This window comes from Cebus imitator, unplaced genomic scaffold, assembly GCF_001604975.1.
Source record: "Cebus imitator isolate Cc_AM_T3 unplaced genomic scaffold, Cebus_imitator-1.0 Scaffold76, whole genome shotgun sequence".
NCBI lineage: Eukaryota > Metazoa > Chordata > Mammalia > Primates > Cebidae > Cebus > Cebus imitator.
In genome coordinates, this window is record NW_016107391.1 from 2,797,352 (window position 1) to 2,822,416 (window position 25,065).

The 25,065-nt window shown below is 45.4% G+C and overlaps 1 protein-coding gene across 1 annotated transcript in view; it reads left to right on the top strand.

The window, feature by feature from the left end:
• The window catches only part of ARHGAP26 (Rho GTPase activating protein 26), a 471,565-nt gene that overhangs the window by 87,997 nt on the left and 358,503 nt on the right, over positions 1–25,065 (top strand). The window contains exons 2-3 of the mRNA XM_037739951.1: positions 19,892–19,987; positions 21,604–21,665. Of these exons, the coding sequence (XP_037595879.1) occupies positions 19,892–19,987; positions 21,604–21,665 (158 nt within the window). The remainder of the gene's footprint in view (positions 1–19,891; positions 19,988–21,603; positions 21,666–25,065) is intronic.

Genomic DNA, 25,065 nt, shown 5'->3' on the forward strand with positions numbered 1-25,065 from the left:
GGAGAGTTTGGTTATACATGTTTTTGTTTGTAGTGTAATGGGAAACACTAATGGACAGGACTAGACCTTAGTAAATGTTTATTAATTACTTGTTGAAGGAACAAAAGAAGCTGTGAGCAGACCAAGAACAACAATGTGACAGGGTGGTGTGTTTCGTGTAGCTAAGTCATTTTTGTTAGTTTATGACTACAAGAGCCTTCATCATCCTGGAGATCATGAGAGATCATAAATGAGAAGCAAAATATTGGGGAAAATTTTTTTTTAAAGCTTGTCACACAAAAAACTGCATGTGTTTAATTGCACAATTTGATAAACTTTATCTGTATACATCCATGAAGCCACCGCCACAATGTTGGAAGAATTCTTAAGCCTGTCTCTAAAGTGTTTTGTTTCTCTGTAGCTGATAAACTGCTTCCACCTTGCCCTTGAATGTGGCTCCCTGCTCATAAGGAAGGTAATGGGAATCTGCTTTGTTCCTCTCCACCATATTCCTTTCTAGGTTGCACCTGCAGTTTTATATTCTTGCCACTGAAATTTTCAGTGTTTATAGTGTATATTTTTCAAGTGTCTCTCTCCACTAGAGTGTAGGTTTGGGGAACGGAAGGACTATGGCAGTTTTGTTCAGTGTCTTATTCTCCGTGCCTCCCACAGTCCCTGAAATAGGAGGTGCTCAGTGAAGAGTTAAAGGATGAATGGGTGAGCCTACTGCCAGAATAAATAGATGACACTGTTGGGCCTGAGTTGGAAGCAAAGGAAAGTTGAGTTGTTCTTGGAGTTTAAAAGTTATTCTTACCTTTAGCAAAGGGAAATGAAAGGGAAGAAGGGTCTCCTAGGATTGGAATTACTTTAACTTCATTACTGATAGGAGACAAAGTAGACCCTGGAAATGCAGGGAATCTAACATGCCTTAAGCTGGGCCCAAAGATGAGGCATGTCGGGGCATCGTGAGACTGCTGTCATTCTGAGACCCAGCTGCTTTGTAGGAGGTTAAGTGTTAATGTTGGGGCTCTGTATTTTTGTTTTATTGCAAACTGTTTCTCTACTCTAGGCTGCCATGGAAGGAGGCTTTAACTCAATGTGCTGTTCAAAGGACCCCCTCCATCCAGTCCCCTTTTTTCCTCTTCAGGTTGTGGTATCCTCCCTCTGCCTCCCCCTCATATGTGAAATGTTTAGAGTCAGCTCTGGGCAGACCAGTTAGAGAAAAGTCTCTTAAGGCATTAGATAAACGAAGAATCACAAAAATAATAATTAAAAATGATACAACTTGGCAGTGGTGTGTGGTACGCATTTTGGCAAGCATGAAGTCACCATTTTAGAACATAAATGCTCTCGGTGGAGAAGGACTGGCAAAATAGCCTTTTAAAACCCCTATTACAGAAAGAAAGGGCAAGGGTGGGAAGAGACAGCATATTTGTGTTTGTGAAGCTATTTTCCTACTAAATGTTTACAGAGGAGGTGGAATACCAGATGCATTTAGAGTTATTATTTCTCTTAGATACTAAGAGGGAGGCTGCTGGTTGGTCTGAGATGAGATGAAGTGGAGGTTTCAGGGGTGCCACTTAAGGAGGCTCTGGTATCTTTTGCACTTCCGAGTTGTGCTTTGTGCACTTTTCCTCCCAGGTGCTTTGTTCCCTAGATACCCATCCATCCCTCCATCTGCCCATCGTTATTGACTGCCTGTTATGGTCTAGGCCTTTATCCATGCATCCCTCTGAGTGTCCATCCATCTGTGAATTCATCTATCCTGCTGGCTGCCTGTTATGTACCACACACTATTCCTTCCTTCCATCCATCCTCAGTGTCTTCGTCCTCTGTCCATCCAGCATTATTGATGGCCCATTATGTGTCAGGCGCTGTTCTCGGCCCTGGGAACCCTGAGTAGGAAATAATTTAGCAGGGCAGACAGATTCATGAGCAAGATTGTTTTATTGTTGTTTTTAGTTTGGATGTGAGGCTACTAATGACTGACTTACACTCCCCTCCACCCTCACTTGTAATGCCCTGAAGGCACAGGCTGTGTCTACTTTTTTACTTAATGTTGTCTCTCCCGTGACTTATACCAGGAATATAGGTGCACAATACATAGTTTTTTGAATGAATAACAGCAAATGAGTGCTCTTTATGGTATCGTATACTCCTTTAAGAGGTGTATAATCATGGCTATGAGAAGTCACACAGCAGACAGGCCCCATTTCTGAACCAAGTAATGAAGAGTGAGGGACGTCTCTGCATGTCGTTGCATTCACTGTCTGTTTGGTCCTGTGGACAGAGCTGCAGTGAGCACTGGGCTGTGGGTGGTGTACAGGACTGACCTGGTCTCTGTCTTCTTGGAGCTGCCCACACTGAGCAAGTGTGAAAAGTGTTGGGAGGAACCCAGGAGCTGTGGACACACAGTGGAGGCCAGCCTGGGCCATGTGTGTGAAGCCACACCTTGAAAGGGGTTCCTGGAGGGAGCCAGGTTGTGTTGGTCAGGGTGGGAGAGGCCTTTCAGGCCAAGGAGGATGGATAAGGGCGCTGATCTGAGGACACCTATTTGGAAGATTGCCGTTTGCCCAGTGGGAGGGCGACTCTGAAGTGAGGCTTGGCAGACCACCTACAGTGTCAGAAGAACAAGGGTTCCTTTTTTTGTTGTGGCAGAACCCCCAGGTTTTAGTAACAACATGACTTTAAGGCCCTGGCTCCCTAAGGAAGGAGGTTTATTATTAGCCTCTTTGGGCTGACATAACAAAGTACAGCCAGGCCTCGTTATCTGTGAGTTCTGCATCCATGAGTTCGATCAACTGCAGATAGAGAATATTTATTGCATTAGTGCTGAACAAGTACAGACTTTTTTCTACTCTCTAAGCAATACAGTATAACAACTATTTACATAGCATTTACATTGTATTAAGTATTATAAGTAATCTAGAGATGATTTAAAGTATGCAGAAGGATGTGTGTAGGTTATATGCAAATACTATGCCATTTAAATCAGAGACTTGAGCATCCATAGATTTTGGTATCTGTGGGGAGTCCTGGAACTAATCCCCCATGGATGCTGAGGGACAACTGTACCATGAACTGGGTGGCATAAAACAACAGAAATGTGGGTGGGTGCGGTAGCTCCCTCCTGTAATCCCAGCACTTTGGGAGGCTGAGGTGGACTGATCACAAGGACAGGAGTTCAAGACCAGCCAGGCCAACATGGTGAAACCCCGACGCTACTAAAAATACAAAAATTAACCGGGTGTGGAGGCACATGCCTATAATCCCAGCTACTCGGGAGGCTGAGGCAGGAGAATCACTTGAACCCGCGAGGTGGAGGTTGCAGTGAGTGAGATCTCGCCATTGCACTCCAGCCTAGACGACAGAACGAGACTCTGTCTCAAAAACAAACAAACAAAAACAGAAATGTGTTTTCTCAGAGTTCTGGAGGCCAGAAATCTGAAATCAGGTTGTCAACAGTGCCATATTCTCTTGGAAGGCTCTAGGGAAGAATCACTTCTGGCCTTTTCCTGACTTTCCTTGTGGTTCCTGGCAGTCCTTGGTGTTCCTTGGTGTGTAGCTGCGTCACTTCAGTTTCTCCAACCGTCTTCATGGGCCTTCCTCCCTGGGGGGGTGTGCGTGTCCTTACCTCTTCTCACGAGGACACCAGTTATTGGATTTAGGGCCCATCCTAATCCTATATGACCTCATTTTAACTGGTTACATCTACAAAGACCCTATTTCCAAATAAGGTCATATTCTGAGCTCCCAAGTAGACATAAATTCTGAGGATACTATCCACCACAGGAGGGGAGACTGAAGTGGGCAGACCTGTACTAGGAGGCTTCCTCCAAATCTTTTCATTTTTAAAGTTCCTAGGTTGATGGGGGCAGGGAGGCTGCTGGGTGGACGGTGGGCCAGCAGCTGCCGGGATTCCTGTCTCTGGTGAGGGCCCCTTGGTACAGGATTCTTCTCAGGTGCCCAAGAGAAGCTGTGTGACTGAGAGAGATGGCCCTGCTCATGCATGTCCCTGGCTCAGGGTCACCTCATCCCTCCTGCAGCAAGGGAAACATGTCAGGGTTTCTTTCTGCCTGTCCTAGGAGCACCTTGAGATAGGAGGAAGTGTCCATGAATAAATAGCTAAAATAATTAATGACCCTAGCAAACAATGGCTTAGGGTTTTTCCACGGTTCTTCTCTCCTCTGGGAACAGTTTCCTGCTGCCTTCTTGGAGGTGCGTTGCCAGGGACTTTCCGGGTCTTCAAGACATCGCTTTCCTTTTTTTTTTTTCTTGTTTCTCTGCTTTCTCAGGTTTAGTGCTATTAGCTTCTTCCATTTCCCTGGTATTTAAACATTACCTGCAGCATCTTTCTGTAACACTAGTTATAAGAATCATCTGGAGAGCTTACTTTAAAAAGGTGTATTTCCAGATGTATTTTCCAGAATATCTGATCCCATCAGTCTGGGGCAGTCAGATTCAGGTGAAATTCAAAAGTCAAATCAAGAAACATGTCCCCAAAGAGAGGTAGTGGGGAGGGGTGTTGTAGGCATGCTTTTCCTCAACTGATACCTGATGTATCAGAAAGGATGATTTTTGTCTTGACCTGATGTTAATTGGCACAGTTTGTCACTGGTTTATATATTCAAAATTCTGGCCTAGATATGCTATTTAGATACACACATGCAAATTCTTCTTGTATCACTTGCCTAGAGGCAAAGTGATTTTGAAATAATATCAGCGGTACCTTGAAAACTATATATAGGCATCTTGTTGGCTAAGGAAGAAAGTGAATGGGAAATGGGAATGTGTGTTTTGTGGCTTCAAGACTAAGCTTAGGAAATGGTGTTCTGATTGTTTTGTGTGTCATGAAGGAATGAGTAATGGGATGGCTGCTTTGTCTACATTTCTGTGACTTACCTTTCCGTTTATATAAAAAGGGGATTGCAGGGTTTATCATTCTTCTGACCGAACTCTTGAAAAAGGTTACATTCTTATTTGCTTGCTTGTTTATTTATTTAGAAACATTATTGGGGGCTTCTGGCATGCTAGAATTGTGATAACTATCCTTTTATGAACAGAACAGTCATGGCTACTGCCTGCCTGGGGTTTATAATGTCACTGCAGTTGTACACATTAAACAGTCACCGAAATCAAAGGAAATTACCAATTGAAGGGATGGGAAAGGGAATTCTGGGGAGCTATGAGAGTGTATCCCTGGGGTAGATAGGAAATGCAGGGATGCTCCTTCCCAGAGGAAGTGACCCTTCAAACAGAATCTAATGGGCTAAGGGGCAGTAACTAGGTGGGGACACAGGGGAATGCTTCAGGAAGAGGGCACAGGACAAACTCCAGGCTTTGTGGCCGGATGGATCGTGGCACCTTTGAGGATCTGCAAGTTGGCCGTTGGGGCTGGGTATGGAGTGAGGGCAAGGCCAGTGGGATGTGCAGATGAGGCAGGTTTTGTAGGCCCTGGTTGGATTTATCTTGAAGGGAATGGGAAAAGTTATAATCAGGGAGGGCATGGAAGGGACAGTGGACAAGATCAGGCCTGCCTTTTGAGTAGGTTGTTCGGGGCGGCTGAGTGACAGATGGACTGGAAAGCATCAGGAGGGAAGTGAGGAGGCTAGTCAGGAGTCTAGGCCAGCAATGATGGTGGCCTGGACTCAAGTCTTTCTCAGGTACCATTTGGAGGAGAGGAGAGTTAATTGAGGTTGAAAAGCAATCCCAGGGTAGTCCCATGCTCAGGACTGGCTACGTAATCTGTGGGCCTCCTTGTTCAAAAAGCAGACATACGTACTGTTAAAAGCATTAAAAGAGAAAGCTGCTTTCTTTCTTTCCGGGTTTCTTTCTTGACATGTGGTGGTGGTTTTAATCTGCCCATGTTCTTCTAAAAAAGAAGAATTAAAAATTTAAATTATTAATATGAATTATTCTGTTCATCTTTATTGTACAATGCCAATTTTTAATAAGATCATCTGACTTATATGCAGAATCACTAGAATCATACAATCCATATTTCATAGCTCATATGCATTTATTTCATTCTTCCAAGAACAGTGGAAATGTTGCATAAAATCACTGTTTTCACTTCTCTTCTTGATGCCTGCACATTTTCCCAGCATGCTCCACTTTCAGCTTACGATGTATGAGGAGGGACAGAAAGGAAAGGAAAGGAGCTATGGGTTGTCTGGTCTGTCCCTGTCCTAGGTTACCATGGTCAGTGTCAGCAGTTGGCTTATCCAGGGAAATAACAGGAAGAAGAAGGCTATGACAGGGTTCCTGGGCCAGTCATGTTTCCTTGGATGCCATTGTCTTCTTGCATCCAACAATTTCTGGTTGAAATGCTAGGTGTGACCCCTCAGGGCTGTCAGCATTTGCCTTTACTCAGCTGTAGATATAAGACGCTTACCTTGCACTTGCTTTGAGTCTCACTGAGCTCCCACACGTGGCAGGTCCACTAGAATTCTGTGTACACGGAGCCCCAAGGAGCCCCAGCAGGCCTGCATGATGTCCAGGTTGTACCTATCCCCTCCACGCACACACATGCCCCGCTGTCCCACTGGATCTCACTTGCAAAATACAAGTTCAAAGATAAAATTATTAAATATTTCAAGATAGCTACAGCAGAGCATTAGGCCAAGCAGGCCCTTCTGAGCATGGGGCCCTGTGCGTCTGTACCAGTTGCACCCTTGTGAAGCTGGCCTGCCTATACCTCAGGCATGCTCCATTTTCAGCTGCCCCGTGAGCCTGTTTTCTGGATTCACTTGAGTCTGTATTTCAGGTTTAATATTTGCAGGCTCGGAGAAGATTAGCTGGGCAGAGCCTGTATTGGCAGCCCCAGACTAGGCCTGTCGTCCAAGAGTGCTTGGCTCTCCAGGCGCTGAAGGCAGCTGCCCCTTCTGTGGGAAGCCTGGTTTCTGGATTGGTTTCTGGGCAGTCAGCACCAGGGCCATTCATCAGCTCCAGGTGCCAGGAGGGATGTGTTCCCAGTCGGTTGTGTAGGCTTCAGAATAAGGAGACATGATGGAGAACATTTTTTGAAAAACACTCAAGCTTCGGAATTTGTGATTTTTAAATTGAATTATGGTGTTTCCTCCTCTCACCCTTGCTGTCACCTAGATTTCTACCACAAGCATTATTTGCCTTCTTTGGGAACATTTGTAAACCTGCTGTCAGGAATTGGAAGATCCAGCTTGCTCTGTGGAGCTCCACCTTTGTCATCTGGAGGGGTTCCATTATTGGTACTTAGTACTAGATGTTCTGAAGGGTTAGGTGAGATCAGCTCCCAAACGTCAGCATGCATAAGAACTGCCTGGGAAGCCCAGGCTCCTGGGCCTTAGCCCTAGAGATTTTGATTCAGGTGGCTGGGGTGGGCTCCCTGGAAGAGTCTGTTGCAAGTGGTGTTCAGACATGTTTGGAGAAACACTAATCTTTGGCTTCTCACATTCTGTGGTGGTCTGCAGTGGCACGGGGTACTTCTTGCTGGAGCATGAATTCTTGCCTGGACTGGAATCCAGGCTGGAGAGGAGAGACTGTGTAGGAGGGAGAGGTGGGGAGCCTGGGGACTTCTTGGGCACCTGTGAGGAGGGTAAGTTTGCCCACTCGGACTTCCATTCTTGGTCCTTGGAGCACAGCTTCCCCTGAGGTGTAGTGGGGAAGTGACTAATTAAAGAGGGATAAAAGAAAGTGGAACCAATTTCTGGGAATGTTGTTAGGTGTGGCTTTGTTCAGAATGTACTTTTTTTTTTTCTTCCAGAAAGATTCATTTAATCCAGGGGGAGATGAGTGGATTTTTGTTTTTTAATTGAATTTATTCTGATGCTTAGGAGTCGCCACCTTGCTTCCTGTGGTATTAGTGGCAAGGAGTATCTGAGCTGTGCCCGGGGATTAGGTGGACTCAATTTTGATCCTAATTATGCTGCATGGACTGGCGATGGGAAGGAGGGCGAGAGGAAGCCAAAGTGGTGAGGGCTGGGTGGCTTCATTGTCCTTTCATCTTGATGCAGAAGCAAATCAGCCTGGCATGTTATTTATTAAATATATATGTAAATGATTCTAATACCTATGGTTTATTGAGTGTTTGCTGCTGGCCAGGCCCTATGCTAAGCACTTCAGTGCATCATCTCTCTTCTCACAGGAACCTCAGGAGGCAGGTTTCCCTTTAGTGCCTTTTCACGCAGGTAAACTGAGTACCTTGTATGTGGGGGAGATGGGATTTTGAACTCTGGGACTCGGTTAACCACAAATCTAAGTTTATTTGGCTGAATGAAGGCCTCGATTTACTCAGCATGCCTTGTTTTCCCCTTGATTACCCTCAAATTCACGTTAGCTGTTCATAGGAACGGTGCAGGCATTTCTGGTCCTTGTGTATGGCTCTAGGTTCTGCCGTCTGTGACTTTCCGAGCTCACAACTGTTGAATGCCCATGAAACCCTGATTCTTTGGGTTGGGTTGTGGGTTGGCTTGTTTGCTGTTCCTTTTTTTCTTTTTGTTCTTTGCTAGAGAAAGTCCAGGGGTTACAGGGAGGTGACAGGCCTTGGCTTCCCTTTTCCTGCTTTTCATGTGAGGTTCTTGCCCACATTTGTTCAGTGCACATACGATTGCACAGACCCTGGAAGAGGCAGGCCTAAGGGTGTGGAAAGACAGTAGGTTGTAGAACTTCTAGACATTGAGTTTTCCATTCACAGCTCTAACTCCACTCTGAAGACCTTGGAACAGAAAGATTTGCATCCTGTGATGACTTATGGAGAAATTAATGTGGATGGAAATGTATTATCAGCCCTAACTTATTATTTTGCAATTGTCCTCTTTTTCATTTAAAAGCTTTACAATTATTTTGGTAAATATTTCTGTAGACATTTCGGAGGTAGCAGTATTTTCCTTTTGTAAAATGCATAAAGAAAGGCACAGAATAAGGATAAAATGGCAGTCTTTTGATAACTCCCTGGCAGAACTGGTAGTACTCAGATTTGTAACTGTTTAACCAAGTTTTGGGTTCATCTGGGTGCGTGGGCCCTGCCTGTGTGAACCTGGACAGGGAGAACAGTCCTGCCCAATTTCCTCATCTGCTTGATTCCTCGGGCTCTTTGTCTCGAATTCCATTTTTTGGCAAGGCCTTTCTTTTACTTATAAACCTCTTTCAAGAAGGTCTGGCTTTTGCTGTAAGTTTACAACCATAAATTTTCAGATGGTACACGTCACCCTCTTAATCTAATTGAGCCAGCACATCATTGTGAAGACATCATTTCATTTGGGGGGTATTAGTTGCTATGGTTATTTGCTAAGACTAACAGAGTCTGTGTTCTCTCAATTGGATTTTTGGAAACTGCTTTTTGAGAATGACATAGAGGTGTGCCTTGCTGTAGGAATATCCGGTATATAACCTCACAATTACAAAAACCAAAAGGCACAGAAAAGATACTTTGGGAGGAATCTTAGAGCTAGAGGAAGGGGTTGGCGCCTTGGTTTTCAAATGAGTTCTTTAAGGCCGGGTGTGTCGCATAACTTTCCCTAGGTTCACATGTATAGTTAGCTGGTGGCTGTGCAAAGAGTCCATTTCTGGTTCTTTTTCAATGTTCTTTTCTATTCTGTCTGCAACAGCTTAAGTTCTCTCAAGGAATTTATTCATTCATTCCTCCAGTATATATTGAGGCCCTGTATGTTCCAGGGACTGTGCTAGGAGCATAAAGAAGCTATGATCTTCGCTTTCAGGTCTTGAGTGGGAGTCCAAACCCTTGTCTTGGAGGGTGTGGTGCCTGGACCAGCATCGCTGGCTTCACCTGCGTCTTAGAAATGTAGACTCTCGGGCTCCCAAGCCTGCTGGATCACATGGGCATTTTTTCAAGATCCTGGGTGATTTCGTTAAAGCTTGAGTAGTTCTCTCTGATGCAGAGGGAAAGGCGTTCCAGAAACAAAATCTAAGTCTCGAGGCTCAAGCTAGGATCAACCTTCTCAGCCCCACTGCCTCCCATCTGCACACCTGCTTGGTGTCGAGTGGAAACAAAACTGCTGAGATGTTGAGAGGGAGGAACTCCCTCCCCTCCAACCCACCAGCCTCTACTGGTTTTTCCAGCCCTAGCCCAACCCAATGAGTCGGTCTGGCTTGTGTAGTTTACTCTTAATTCACCACCCCCCTTCACCTTTCTAAAAAACGTGCCTACCTTAGGGGCCAAGGACACGTACCACCTTCTGAGGAAGCCCAGCACTTCAGGCCTGTGAACCTGTCAGTCTCTTGAGTCTTAGATGTTGTCTTAACACGCTCATTCTTTTATCTCTTTCGTCTGGAGTTAGGCTGCCTCCCCAGGCAGCTGACAGAAAGGATTTGATGATAGCACTTTTTCCCTCAGTGCATTTGATTTCACTCTTGTTGCCCAGGCTAGAGTGTAATGGCACGATCTCGGCTCACCGCAACCTCCGCCTCTCGAGTTCAAGCGATTCTCTTGCCTCAGCAGCCTGAGTAGCTGGGATTACAAGCATGCGCCACCATGCCTGGCTACTTTTTGTATTTTTAGTAGAGACGGGGTTTCTCCGTGTTGGTCAGGCTGGTCTCCAACTCCCAGCCTCAGGTGATCCACCCGCCTCGGCCTCCCAAAGTGCTGGGATGACAGGTGTGAGCCACTGTGCTTGCCCTCCCCAGTACATTTAAAAGGTACTACTTGAGCTTAATAAACTTCTCAAAAAGAAACCCAGTTAGGCATGGTGGCTCACGCCTGTAATCTCAGCACTTTGGGAGGCCCGGGGGCGCGGGGCGGTGGATCACGATGTGAAGAGATCAAGACCATCCTGGCCAACATGGTGAAACCCTGTCTCTACTAAAAATATGGGAAAAACAAACAAAAAAAGCTGGGCATGGTGGCATGCACCTGTAGTCCCAGCTACTCAGGAGGCTGAGGCAGGAGAATCGCTTGAACCTGGGAGGCGGAGGTTGCAGTGAGCCTAGATCGTGGCACTGCACTTCAGCCTAGGTAACAGAGTGAGACTGCCTCTCAAAAAAGAAAAACCATACTGCTTTGAGTTTATCTAGTTAAAAAATGGTGTTATTTAGCCCCTTGGTGTTTCGCCTTGCCTTTCATCTGCCAGGGGTAAAAGGAAATTGTAAATTTGTAGAAGCATTAGGGGTTTGCTGAGCACTGAAGAAAACCCTTAGGAATTCAAGTGTGTTTTCAATAATTCACTAGAATTTGGTTAGTTGATCTGGTGACTCAATGAGGCAAAAATTGCTTAATTCTTATGCTAATTAAGATTCTCCTTTCTCCGACCTGCCCTGGTAAACTTCACTCCACCTCTGCTGTGGGAAGGAGGGCAAGGCAGAGGCTGAGGGCATCCCTGTGCTCGCTCGTCCGCAACACGTTTCTTTTCTATTTTACATTCCCACAACAGGCCTATGAGGTACATACTATCCTCATAGTTACGTAGATGCTTGGAAACGTTGGGTAATTTGCCCAAGGCCATGGGTTTTAAGCTGATGTTTGCACAGCCAATGCGTGTCATAGGCCTCTGAATTACCTTCCCTTTGCCCACTGGGTATGATATTTATACTTGAGCTGCCTGGAATTACCCTCTCTTTTTTGTTCCCTCACTTGATTAGTCTCTCTCAAAATGGGTTTCTTTGTTTTCCTGAAGCAAATGTCCATGGTCTTCCTTGAGGGAGTTTTTCCTGTGGTGACCTACTGCTGTCTTAGCATGTCTCCGACACCATGTGAATGCAGTTGTTCTAAATACAGAACCTCAGTTCTCTGTGCCAGGGCTGAACTGGGGTTGGCGCCTTTAGGGCTTGAGTTCTCGTCAGAGATCCAGTGCTGACTAACTCACCTGACACGGTGGTCATTGATCCAGCAAATGTTTATTAAGCACCTAGTATGTGACTTGCACCATCATTAAGTCAGTCCCTCAATTTCTTCATCTAGAAAAGGTCAGGTGCTTTCACTTAACTCTCAGTGTTCTTATGAGGAAAAGCCAATACAGCACTTTGGAAATACATACGTATTTGTATACATTATTTGCATAGGTTATATATAATTAATGATGCTACGGATCATTCATAGAGGGCCCTGAACTTGGAGTTTTCATTATGGAGCAGTTTTTTTTTTTTTTTTTAAATCCCTTATAACTCTTTCCTTATCTCCTGGCTGACCAATGATCTGTGCACAAATGTTTAAGTTGAGAGGTGTCACCTGTCACCTGGTTATCCTATAGGGAGAGTGCCCCTTGGCTGTGGTTGCATGTTCTCACAGTGAAGTGTGTTGGAGGAGTTACAGTAGGTGTCTCCAAAGTTCTGGGCCAGCCCTTAGTAAAAGGCTTAATCATTGTTTAAGTTGATCTTGTTGCTCCTCTGTGTAATAATCCAGTTCCCATTTCTTGAAGGGAGTGAGTCCAAATTCCTTAGGTTGGCATTCAAGTCCTTCCATGGTTTGATTCTAGTCAGTCTTCCCCCACTCTTACCTCCTGTCCATCTAGCAGAACTTGCTGCATTTTCTGGGTAGGTTCTCCGTTTTTGCCTCTCCTTGCTCCATGTTTCCACTTCTAGCACCTTCCCAGCCCTGCTTCCCTGCCTTGTACCACTTCCCTTTTCTAATCCAGGTAGGACTGAACTTTATGGCTCAGCTCAAATGCTACTCCTTATTATTGTTTTTGGAAGCCCCCTCCAATGGCCTTAGCTAGAATATTCCCACTTGCACTTCTGTAGCCATTTTTGTCTACTCTGATTGCCCTAGCACAGTCTACCTTAATTTGTAGTTTTGTACACACAGTTTAGGCCCTTTTAAAAATTGTATTCCTTTTAAGGTATGGAATGTATACATATCATCTTTTCATTTCTTTGAATACATTGATATCAGATTCTCAAATATTTGAGTAAATTTGGCAATATAGTGTAGTAGTTAAGAGTTTTGGAATCAGAGAGACTAAGTTTCTTATATTACCGCTCATTCCCTGTGTGATCTTGGGCACAGTATTTAACCCGTCTGAGCATCAATTTCCCCGTCTGCAAAATGGTGGTAATAATGTCTACTCGACAGAATGGTTGTGAGGATGGAGGGATTTAAATTGCTTGGTAGGTACGTGTTTTATATACTCAGTAAGTTAATGTATATAATATATTCATAGTTATTTTGATATAGATCAAGCTGAGTTTGGGTAGCCCTAATGATTTTTAAGGGGTATTTCATCTAAATAGAATTAGAAGCCTCATGTTGGAAAGGGTAGCACTTCTTTGTTCTGCTTGATTTCATTAAAAATCAACTCTGAAAACTTCATTGGCCTTAGTGCTCTGGCTGGAAAAACAAATTTTCCAGAATCAGTGCTGGTGATGGCCTCATTTAGGAAATGCAGTTTTAGGGAAATGGCCTCAGGGAAAGCACGCAGATGAATGATCAGGATGCACGTTCTGTAACGTACCATGGCTGACGTGGTCGGTGGGCACAGCATCTGCCTGGGTAAGATGAAAGGTTTTCTAAATGTGCTTCAGCCAGATGTAAAAGAGCGTGAGAGAGACTGTGGTGGTGACTTCACCCCTATACCCCTCCCACTCCATGTCTCAGGCTTGACTTGCTGTGTAAGAGCGCAGGTCCTCTCAGTGCGTTAGAGCACTTCTTACTTCCTCCCACGTGGAAGCCAGGGCCCCTCAGTTGCTGAGTGTCCACTGGACATTTCTAGGTGGGTACTTGTTCCTCAGTGGGATAGGATCTGTTCTCAGCACTGCCTGTAAGGCTGTCATTTCTCCTAAGTCTTAGCCGTTAAGTTAGCTGCTGAGTCAAGGTGTTCTCTGATATAGTTGATTGCCACCTAGTGGCCACAGGTGAGAAAACATGTCATGGAAACGAGAAAAGTGCTATGGAGAATTGTTTCATTCTAAGATTTGAACAGGGTGTGTGTGCGTGTGCATGTGTGTGTGTGTGTGTGTTTTGTTTGTTTTTGCTAGTATAATGCCATGAGTCCGGGCCGTAGAATGGTATTTACAAGGGACTATCACTTGCTTTTCTTATAGTTAAGTCTGTCAAACTAAGTTTAAAATGCCACATACAAACTTGAGGGAATGGTGGGCTAGGGGAAATGCCTCTTTTCTGGTTGAATATGTTCTCAGTTTTCCCCGATATGGGGAGAGAGAAAAGAGGGATCTCTGGGGACTCTTCCTTAAACTGTTTTAACTCCAGCCTGGGGCTTGTTCTGGGGCTAAGAGAGGAGAGTTGGTTGTGGCCAGCAGTTGGGTTGTGTGTAGCTCCTTCCTCCAGCTTCCTTGGTATAGGTGAGGTTTTATTTTATGCCCCTGCAGGTGGTGGCTCTCCCTCCAGCTCTGTGAGACTCTTCCTCAGTAGACAACATGAAGAGAGGTGGTCACATGCTAATGTGAAGCACATTCCCACATATATATCAGACTCCAGCCAGACTTACATAAATTGGAGAGTTTGTCCTAACTTACCTGCTTTTTTTCACTTGTCAAACACTGAGTCTGGAGGTTCACCTTTGATGAAGGCTAATGCACTCGTGGAGTGCCTGGCTTCCTCTTTGCTCTCAGTCAAGCAGTAGAGTGTTGGGCTCTGGGGATAGAGTGGTGAGCAGGAAGGGATATGATCCTCGTCCTTATGGAACTTTCTAGTTGGGGAGGCATTACTTGAAGAATTACCTGAACATATATAAAATTGTTCTGAAGAAAAGATGTACTCAGAGAGTGAGAAATAGGGTTGGGTTTGGCCTGATTAGAGAAGTCAGGGAAGGCTTCCTGGAGGAAAGAACTTTTGGGCCAATGGCTGCAGGCAGAGGCAGCATGTGGTGGCAGGTAGGAGCTGGGCATGCCCAAGGAACTGGCAGAGGCTTGAGCAGCTGGAGCCCAGAGAGGGTTGTGGGGAGGCTGGACCCTGCAGGGCCTCTCAGGCCTTGGGAGGGACTTTTGTCTTCACCTCCAGAGCTCTGGGAAGCTGTCACAGGGCTCACTGCTGGTGTTGACACAATTGGGTGGAGAACTGACTTGATGGACAACAGTGGGTTTGGGGAGGCCAGAGAGGAGGCAGTTGCAGTTATCTAGGCAAATGGAGGTGTTTTTTTAGGGGTTGCTGATAGTGATGGGAAGGAGTGGGCAGAATTGAGGCATGCTTAGTAGATAACATGGAGAGACTTGGGAATGGACATGGCACGTGAAGGAGCCTGCTGTGTGAGAGGATGACACATGCCGTTGACTTCTGTGGAGGGCGAATGGTGGTGCTTTTCATCACACCGGGGATGCAGGAAGAGGCCCTCAGCGGGCTCTCTGGGGAGAGGGTGGCAGAGGGTGTTTGAGCAGAGAGAGTTTGGTTTTGAGTGTGTTGAGTTTGACATGGGGATGGAGGTGTAAACTAAACCTGAAGTCTCCCTGGGGCTTGTGTGTGTCTCTCAGCTCTCTGTCGTGGGTCCTCTCTGGGGACTCTCAGGTGTTCCACCTGTAAGCCAGCTTGTATTTCCTTGCCCACTCACATCAGTACAACAGGTTTTGAGGGACACTGGAGTCCAGCCCTGTCGAGGCACTTTTTGTGCATTGTGACATGAAGCCATTCATGAATAGTTCCAGAATTATTCCAAATACAAAGTGATGAGGCACAGAGGGTAATCGGCGTCCAGGGAAGGGAGAGATGAATGAGGCCTGGAGACTTTGGTATTCTTGCGCTTTAGGCAGCCATGGGGCCAATCCTGTTGCAAGTTCTGACCTCAGTGATGGTCTTTCTGAACTGTAATCATTTTCTAAGTCCAAAGAGAAAGATGTGACTGAGCTGTGAAACATTTCAAGGGTAGTTAATACACAATTTTGATAACTTTGGAGGTCACAAAGGCAACAGATGCACTGAAGATATAGTTGTAAGGTTACCTGAGTCCATGTTTGTATATGCACATGTATGTTAAGTTTTACCCAAGGAGAAAAAGGAAATGGCTTAACTTGTGATATTACTGGTACAACTTGTTTAAAATTAAGGTAGATTCTAATTTTTTAAAATTTATGGTAAACCTATTAGTGAAAGGTGGACCCTATTTGGGTCAAATTCTCTTAAATCCGGTACAGATTAATATCTGCTGGCATCTCCAAGAAAAGAAGGGGACTTTCCTCTGTTCCTGAGTGAGCAGGTGGCTTTGGGAGCAGTGACTCCAGGCCCAGATCTCTAGCTGCTTCCATGTTTCTTACCCATCTGGTCCCCTCACTCAGAGAAACACAGCCCTACCTACTCTGGAAAGCAATGCTTGGCCTGCCCAGATGCCAACAGTTACGACTTCTCTCCGCTCTGGCCAGCATTCTGCTTTTCTAGCAACAGATGTTTCTGCAAAGTAAATATTATTGACTCTGCCTGGCTCCTTGCTGTGTCTTGCACTGCCTGTACATGAAACAGCAGGGTTATATGAGGAGGGTGCCACGAAGCTTGGCATGCACCCAGCACCAGTGCCAACCTCTTTTCTTTTCCCTCTCCTCTTACTGGAATGTGTGTGGTAGATTCCTGTGTGCATCAGAGGGAAAGTTCTTGAAATAAACCTTTGGGGAGCTGCATATCCGAGGTGATATCTACATAACATACCACCAATCCTACTGGGTTGAAATAGGCAAGAAGCAATGGCTTTGAGGTAGAAAGTTCCCCTTTTGATGTTGTTTTCATTTTCTCAAGTAATACAGAGGGTTTACCTTAATGGGGGAAGCGTGATGGTATTCCCACATGCTACAAGGATCTCATTTCACAGGACTAAATTCACAGGTCCTCTCCTTCGTGGCCTTGTGCTTTTATGTCAGTCCTTTAGCTTCTCCGAGCTCCAAACAGTTATTCATGACTACCTTTCCTGGTTCCTCTTACTGGAGGATTCACATATGAGGAAGGAACAGCCCAGCTATACCTAGAACTGAATTTTATGATGCGCAGACTGCCTATACAATGTGTGTCACTGGATTCTCCCTGCCTAGCCCGTGGGCTGACAGCCTCCGTCAGATGAGATAACTGAGACTTGACGACTAACCCAGGGTTCATTACATATCTGATCTATGGTGGAGCTGGAACTTGAACCCAGGAGCTGTGGGAATGGGGTGGGAGCAGTGGGTTGGGGTTGATCAGCCTGTAACCAGCACCCCATAGAATGCAAGTGGAGAAGGGAGGTTCTCCAAAACAAGCTTCAGATGCTGTCCTAAAGTCTGGGGAATGGATTCCAAACAAGCAAAACGACAGGCATCCACTTTAGCTTTACTGAAAAATTCCTCTAACAAGCCTGAGGTGAGTTCCTTTTCAGGTCCACTCATTGAGTTTCTCGCTCTACCCAGCTGTCCTCATTTGCCTGAAGCCCAATATTGACTCTGTACCAGCAGTGATTACCTAATCGTCTATTGGGAGGTCGGCCTCTCCCTGAGCTTCCTGGGGTCCTCACTGCTTCTCAGCTTTGCGCTGTGGCAGAGTGTGTTCTGTGCCAGCAGACAAGGAAATCAGGTCACCTGCTGGTCAGAAGCTAACAGGCCCTGCCCTGGGTCAGTGGGTCCCCCTGTGCAGAGGCCCCACAAAGGCCCCGTTGTGCATGACTAGCCACTCCCTGATCTTCACTGCCAGCCACCCTTGGCAGTGCAGCTTTCCAGGTGTGTGCTGGGAGCTTTCCCAAGCCTGGCTTGCATTTCACCTTTTCCCACTTTGTTGAGGTGATTGTCCAGCTTGAGTTTCTCTTGCCTATGGGGGAGGCATAGGTTTGTCAGGTGGGTAGAAAAGCAAACCTGTGTTACTCTTAGAGCAGACCTTTGTGAGTTCTGATCAGGGAACATCCTGACTAAAATAGGAGTGTGTATAAACATAGCCACATTTGATGCACACACCTTTGGGGGTGCTAACAGAACGTTGTCTTCCACTCTAAAATATTATTCTCTCCCTTTTTTCTTGTGTCTACCTGTGGCCTCCTCCTGCCTTCCTCCCCACAGGGTTCTGGCTTTTGGGTGCATCTGTTTCCTTCTTGGCTTGCCTTTTGTGATTGTGTTCTGAGGGATAGCCTCAGCCTGGGCTGGCCAGTTTTGACAGATGCCTGAGTCCCTGCCAACATCTTTTGACATTTTGGCAAGGACCATTTTGTGAAAGAGACTGAACGAGGGGGAGACCAGAGACCGGTGGCTCCTGTGTTCTCCTTCTCCAGCCCAAGTGCCTTCTTTTGGTGTAGACCAGAGTGCTTTGCACAAGCCGCAGCTGGCTCAGGACCGTGTCGTCGGAACGTGTGGTAGGGATGTCCCAGGAGCAGGAGCTGCAGCTGCTCTCCATGCAGTAGCCTGAGCCCTGGTCCTAAAAACAGCACCACAGCCCATACCTGGCTCTTCATTAGCAGCTATTGCTTGGAATGAGCACTGGGGATTGGATTTGTATCCAGTGCTGTACCCCCGCTTCACTGCCCCTCACATTTATTCAGCATACACTGAACAGGATGCACTGCCAGGTACTCAGAGAGGAAACAAACCAAAGAAAAAGATGGAAAACACGATCCCTAACCTCAAGGGTCAAATCCTGGAGCTAAGACAAAGTACTGGGAGTTACAGATGCTTTTATTCTAGTAGGTTATGTTGATCTGTGCAGCCACAATCACACTCCCTCTCCGAATATCTTATTAAAGCTAGGCCTTGTTGCCGGTTCTGCCTCATGTTTTCCTCCCCTGAGCATTTGTACATAATGCCATTTCCCTTTCAATAAGGGAAACATGTATGAGGGTAATTTAAATGATTAGCCTAATCTGCAGGAAGACTGCATATGGAATTAAGTTAAATACATTTGTCCTCAGCAACCAGATCTGTCAGTCCACTTAAAGGTACCTTGGTCGTTTCATACCCTTAACAGAAGCTGAAGGCTCAGTAAGGATCATTGGCTTTCATTACTATTTTCAGTGAAAGCTTATGATGATGATTTTTTTTTTTTTTTTTTTTTTGAGACGAAGTCTCGCTGTGTTGCCCAGGCTGGAGTGCAGCGGCATGATATCAGCTCACTGCAACCTCCACCTTCCAGGTTCAAGCAGTTCTCCTGCCTCAGCCTCCTGAGGAGCTGGGACTACAGGTGCAGGCCTCCACGACCGGCTAAATTTTGCATTTAGTAGAGACGGGATTTTACTGTGTTGCCCAGGCTGGTCACGAACTCCTGAGTTCAGGCAGTCTGCCCGCTTTGGCCTCCCAAAGTGCTGGGATTACAGGCGTGAGCCACTACGCCTGACCGATGATGATTTTTTATGACAAGTGCCCTTGAGAATTTTTCTTATGGATGCTGTGTGTGGAATGTGTTTTTACTCCAATGCAGAACATTGCTGGGGATTTGTTCTCCTTGTGGTGTTGGATGTGGCCAGCCAGGAAAATGGTTCAGGTGAATCTCAGGCTGGTGGTCCACTCTGCTCATAAGGAGAGTGAAGAGGATTGTGAGAACCTTGGCTTTGCCTATGCTTGAGTCAGAAGAGGAAGGCCAAGTGCTACGGGCAGGGCAGTTCCCAACCCCTCCTCCCAGCCTTCCCCAGGCTCCCTCCCTAGTGAAAGTTTGTGTTGTGAGTAGGACCTAGAGGAAATGATTGTCGAGTCAGACGTGTGGGGGTCAGTGCAGCTGCACTGACTGTGTGGAGGGTCAGTGGCAGAACAGCCCTGCAGGCTGTGGACACTAATTCTGGCCCTGATCCAAGCTTTCTCCCTGACTTCCTTTGGCAAGTAGATTTCCACACTTCGAACAGAGATGACAAGTTGCCTTTAAGAAGTAGAGCTAAAACTTGAATTGTTAAGGCCAATATAACAAAAATATTTACTTCTAGAGCAAATCAATGCTTCATGTTATAACCAAGTGTTGGCTGTTTTGAATTTATATTCTTTTGTGCTTTGAAATGGACGCGGGAACAAATCTGCCTCCTAAGATATTCCTAGAAGGACCAATAAGGGCAGCAAATCAGAAATCCAGTTTAATTTTAGTAATTCCTGATTTTTCCTTTCTTTTTCTTGCTAGATTTGTCTTCAGCGAAGCGGAAGTTTGCGGATTCCTTAAATGAATTTAAATTTCAGTGCATAGGAGATGCAGAAACAGATGATGAGATGTGTATAGGTAAGTCGTAACTGTGCAGAAGATAAAAATGTTAATTGTTCATCGTCGCCTTCAGTGTCCCAGCAGAGCCCTTTTCCTGGGATAGGAAGTCTTTAAGGTTAGTAAAGAAAGAAGTCCTTAGTGGAAGTGGAGGGGCAGAGATATGTGAGGATTGGGGCTAGGGGCTACTCTGGTCTTCTCGAGTTCTGGGATTGCCTCACCCTCCAGCCTGAAGAGAGAAAGCTTGAAGTTTTGCGGTGAGACTCTCCTTTCCTCCTCCCTTTCATGTTTTTCTGGCTGGTGACATTCTTCCCCTCCAACCACAGCACTAAGAGCGTAGAGCATACGTGAAACACAGGTAGATGAGGGGAAAATTAGATCAGAGGTTGCAAAATGATAGCTCCTAGGCTGAGATCAGAACACAGCCCTGTTTTCTTTGGCTTTCATTTTAAAAATTAAATTACCACATAAATTCAATTTATAATCTAAAATTTCAGTTTTCTAGCTTCTTCAAAAAGTTTGAGAATTTAATCTATTGGCTCCCCCCATTCTGACCTGGCAGCAGTTGGCTGAGCTGTGTGGCTGCCACTGCCTTCAGATAGGGAGAGGAGCTCTGTGTCTGGTTCTCCTGTGCTGTGGGCAGGGAGGTCCCCACCTCTTTTGTATCCTTAAAAAGAAGCTGAGGCGGGTTACTGTTTATCACCACGCTCTGCTGCTTCACTCTTCACCATTACCTGCCTTGGTCTGTAGGCAACCCTAAGCACAGAGGATTTGCAATGTTAAGATACCTTTCTTTGCCAGGGCCTTGTCATTGCACACTATTCTCCTATGGGCACCTTGGTTGACTCCATTAAATGAGCAAGAACTGAGAAAGTTTTATTGGATTAATTAATTCATCAAATGCTTATTGAGTCCTTTTTGCCATGCAGAACGCCAGGATCAGGGGCTGAGCACAGGCGATTGGGAGACAGCTGAGCGTGGTGAACACACGTCCTGTAACTTTTGAATGTATGGATGCTTTTCCCAACATGGCTCAAGGGGCTCGAGTATCCTCAGGGCCACTGCACATAATGCTTATTGCTTTTGTTAATAATTCTGGCAAAGACGACTGTCATGTCTAAGCACCATGCTTCGAGGTGCATTCTATTAATGAGTGGCTTGAGTACTCAGGAGGAACCCAAAGAGAAGCCAGAGATGTGGCTTCCAATGGCAGCAGCACTGTTTGTTTAGTTCTGCCAAAGAAAAGGCTGAGTTCTGACGCAACACCATGACAAAGGTTGAGGAGGTCAAATCCGGACAGGAAATTCTTCAACTCCTAAGCGGAACTCTGCCCCTTCCAGCCGGGGGCCTGGAAGCTTGCCAGCATCTCACCAGTCCTGGGTACTCTCAGGAACAGGCAGGTCTTTTCCTTGAAGAAATCATTCCCTAGCTAGAGTGCCAGGTGGAATTAACCTGCATTTCTGGGTCATCCTTAATAGTTAATGATTAAAAAGATGAAGGGAGCCTTGGGAAGCAATTGGCTTTAGGCCTCTGTATGTGCCAAGGAATTAAAATCCATAACATAATAGCCAGAGCTGGAAAGGCTCCCCAAGACCCCTGGCACTCCTTCCGCCTCATGGCCCCTTTCTCTTTTTCAGCAAGGTCCTTGCAGGAGTTTGCCACTGTCCTCAGGAATCTTGAAGATGAACGGATACGGATGGTGAGTAGGGCTGGGCTAATCTTGGTCCCGGATAGTATGTTTGTATTGAGGGAGCAAGGGATTAGTTATCAGAAGAATCAGATTCAAATCCAGACTCTACCACCTGAGTGTTTTGAGTTCTTCAGCAAGCCTCATCTTTGTAGAGTTTGAAGCCTTTTGTGAATATTAAAGGATTACTCTGGTGGATAATTTTAGAATATAGTTAAATGACATCCTTCTGAAGATTCATTTTAAGGTCCTATGAACATTTTACTTTTTTGGGCCTCAGATTCTCTACCAGCAGAATTGGAGAGAAGGTGCCCCACTCTGCCTCTACTCCATTTTATTGAACCTGATCAAGAAGAGCCCTTTGAGGGCAGGGATCACTTTACTTTTCTTTCTTTCCTTCTTTTTTCTTTTATTTTATTAGACAGAGTCTCTCTCTGTCACCAGGCTGGAGTGCAGTGGCACTATCTTGGCTCACTACAATCTCTGTCTCCCGAGTTCAAGTGATTCTCCTGCCTTAGCCTCCCCAGTAGCTGGGACTACAGGCATGTGCCACCACGCCCAGCTAATTTTCGTATTTTTCGTAGAGATGGGGTTTCACCATGTTGGCCAGGATGGTCTCGATGTCTTGGCCTCGTGATCTGCCCACCTCAGCCTCCCAAAGTGCTGGGATTAAAGGCGTGAGCCACTGCACCTGGCCTTCACTTTTTGTTTTTAAGCACCCAACACAGTGTCTGCCAGGTAGTAGGGACCAAGTAAACAGGTACTTTGTAATGAAGGTAACTATAAAAAGCTCTTCAAATAGAGGCATTGTCCACATTTAAGGGTCAAATGCTGATCTCCAGGTTCTTAAGAGGTATCTTTTGTACTAGAATTTATTGTTCTGGGAGACAGAGAGGGTCTCACTCTGTCACCCCGGCTGTATTGCAGTGGTGGAATCATAGCTCACTGCAGCTGGAAACTCCTGGGCTCAAGTGATCCTCCCGCTTCAGCCTCCTGAGTAGCTAGGACTATAGGTCTGCACTACTATACCTAGCTAATTTATTTTTTATTTTATTTTATTTTATTTTTGTAGAGATGAGGTCTTACTGTGTTACCCAGGCTGATCTCAAACTCCAAACTTGAAATGATCCTCCCACCTTGGCCTCTCAAAGTGCTGGGATTACAGGCATGAGCCCAGCTTATAATTTATTCTGATATAGTTCAGCATTAGCAGATAAGAGCTTCCACATCTATAGGAAGTTCCTTTGCATTTTCCTCCATATCCTTAAGATATGAGGAATGAAGCCTGACTTGAAGTCCCCTGCTGGCTGAACACCGATTTGCCCCTAGGAGGGCTTGTCTTCAGGCAGCAGTGCTCCAAAGGTCTAGGAGAGATTGCATTAATCAACATTTTCTTCTCTTCCCATACTAACAGTTGGTAGTTTGAACACTATTCACCAAGACATAATGTAGCCAGGTACTTTACATGCATTTTCTATTTTAACCCTCATGATGACTCTGTGAAGTGGTATCTGTATTAATGCTATTTTCAGATGAAGATATTGAAGTTTACAGAGGTTAAGTAACTTGTCCCGGATCACACAGTTAATAAGTCATACAGTTTGGGATCAAACCCAAGTCTGCATTATATTAAAAAATGTGGGGGCCAGGTGTGGTGACTCTTGCCTGTAATCCCAGCACCTTGGGATGCCAAGGTGAGAGGATTGCTTGAGCCTAGGAGTTCAAGACCAGCCTGGAGGCAACATAGTGAGACCCCCATCTCAACACAATGTTTTTTAAAAAGGCCGGCATGGTGGTGCATGCTTGTAGTCCCAACTATTTGGGAGGAGGTAGGAGGATGGCTTGTGCCAGGGAGGTCAAGGTTGCAGTGATTTGTGATTGCACCATTACACTCCAGCCTGGACAGCAGAGCAAGACCCTGTCTCAATTTAAAAAAAAAAAAAAAAAGGATTTCTTTAAAACTCCAAACAGAGTAGAAGCCTCTTACTTTCTACCCTGCAGAGAGACCCAGTTTCTCTTGGTTGCTCACTGCTGGTGCCTGAACCAGAATCAGAAGGGTGGTGGCAGCAGCAGTGGGGGCTGGTGGTGGGTGGAAGCCAGGGAAAGCTTGTGTGTTTGTGCACATGCTGGTGCCTGAGAAAGGGAAATGATTCTTTTGAGTCTGATTCTTGGCTGAGTTAGGATTTGGGGGTGGGGGTGTGGTAAGCAAATCACCATGAATACCCTGCAGATTGCTATGGCCTGTGGTAAGGGAACAATGACTGGATTATACTTTTCAGCTTGCCTCTGCAGTTTTATTATTAATGTCAGTAAATTGAGTTTCTACTGTCTGCATCTGAGTATCTGGCCATTGCAAGCCCTTTCTCTACCTCCTTGCCCTGTGACAACTTCATCATCAGTTCAGTTCAACTCAGCAAACAAAGCTGCATCTTCTCTGGGAAGCCTTTCCTGACTTCCTGGGTTATATGGCTACCCTTGGTATTTTCTTAACATCCAGTTCATGCTTCTGATCCTGTGTTTACCACATTGTGTCCTGATAAACAGTGTACCTGTCTGTGCCCTAGAGTAAATGAGTTCCTCTAGGGCAGAGAAGGGGCTTCCATGTCCCCAGCATCAGGCAGTTGTTGGAACCAAGTGGACGTTACACAGTCATAGAATCTTAGACTAAGTGGGAACTTATTCCTCACCATCTGCAATTGCTCATTTGACAGGTGAGAAAACAAATCTTATTCAGGATAATAGCAAGTAGTAGTATGGCTGGGACCAGGACTCGCTTGTCCTTATTCCCAGGTGAGCAGTTGAGTGCTTCTGTATTATAAGCATCTGCTTAGGACTAGATTCTCAGTCATGGATGTCCTCTGAAATAACTTGGGGAGTTTGAAAAATACTGATGTCTGGGACTAAGTCCAGGGATTCTGAGTTAGTTGGAGTGTAGCCTAAATATAGGGATTTTAAAAGCTTTCCAGGTGATTTTACTATGTAGTTACGGTTGAGAATCATTAACTTAGGGGCTTGACAAATTTTCGTGAGCTTCAGAGACTTGCAGGTGGTTTGAGGAAAAGACTTAAGTGAACTGATTAAGTAACATCAAATAACAATAAAAATCATAAAATCAAACAAGTTAACACCACAACACTCTAGTCTTAAATTTCACTGTTCTGAAATAAGTGATCTCAAAGTTGAGAAAAAGGCACGTCGTAATAAATTTGGAGACTTGACTTTTTCTGTCCCTTACATTGTTCTGTTAGTTCTTTACTGTGTCCATCTATGACTTCTGACATTTACCCTGTTAGTTTCTTGGCAGTGGACATGCGTGTGGTTTAGGAAAAATAATGCTTTGTTATAGCGAGATTCGGGAATAATTAGTTGAGCAAAGAGTGATAAATGAATGACTTAAAAGGAAAAACTATAA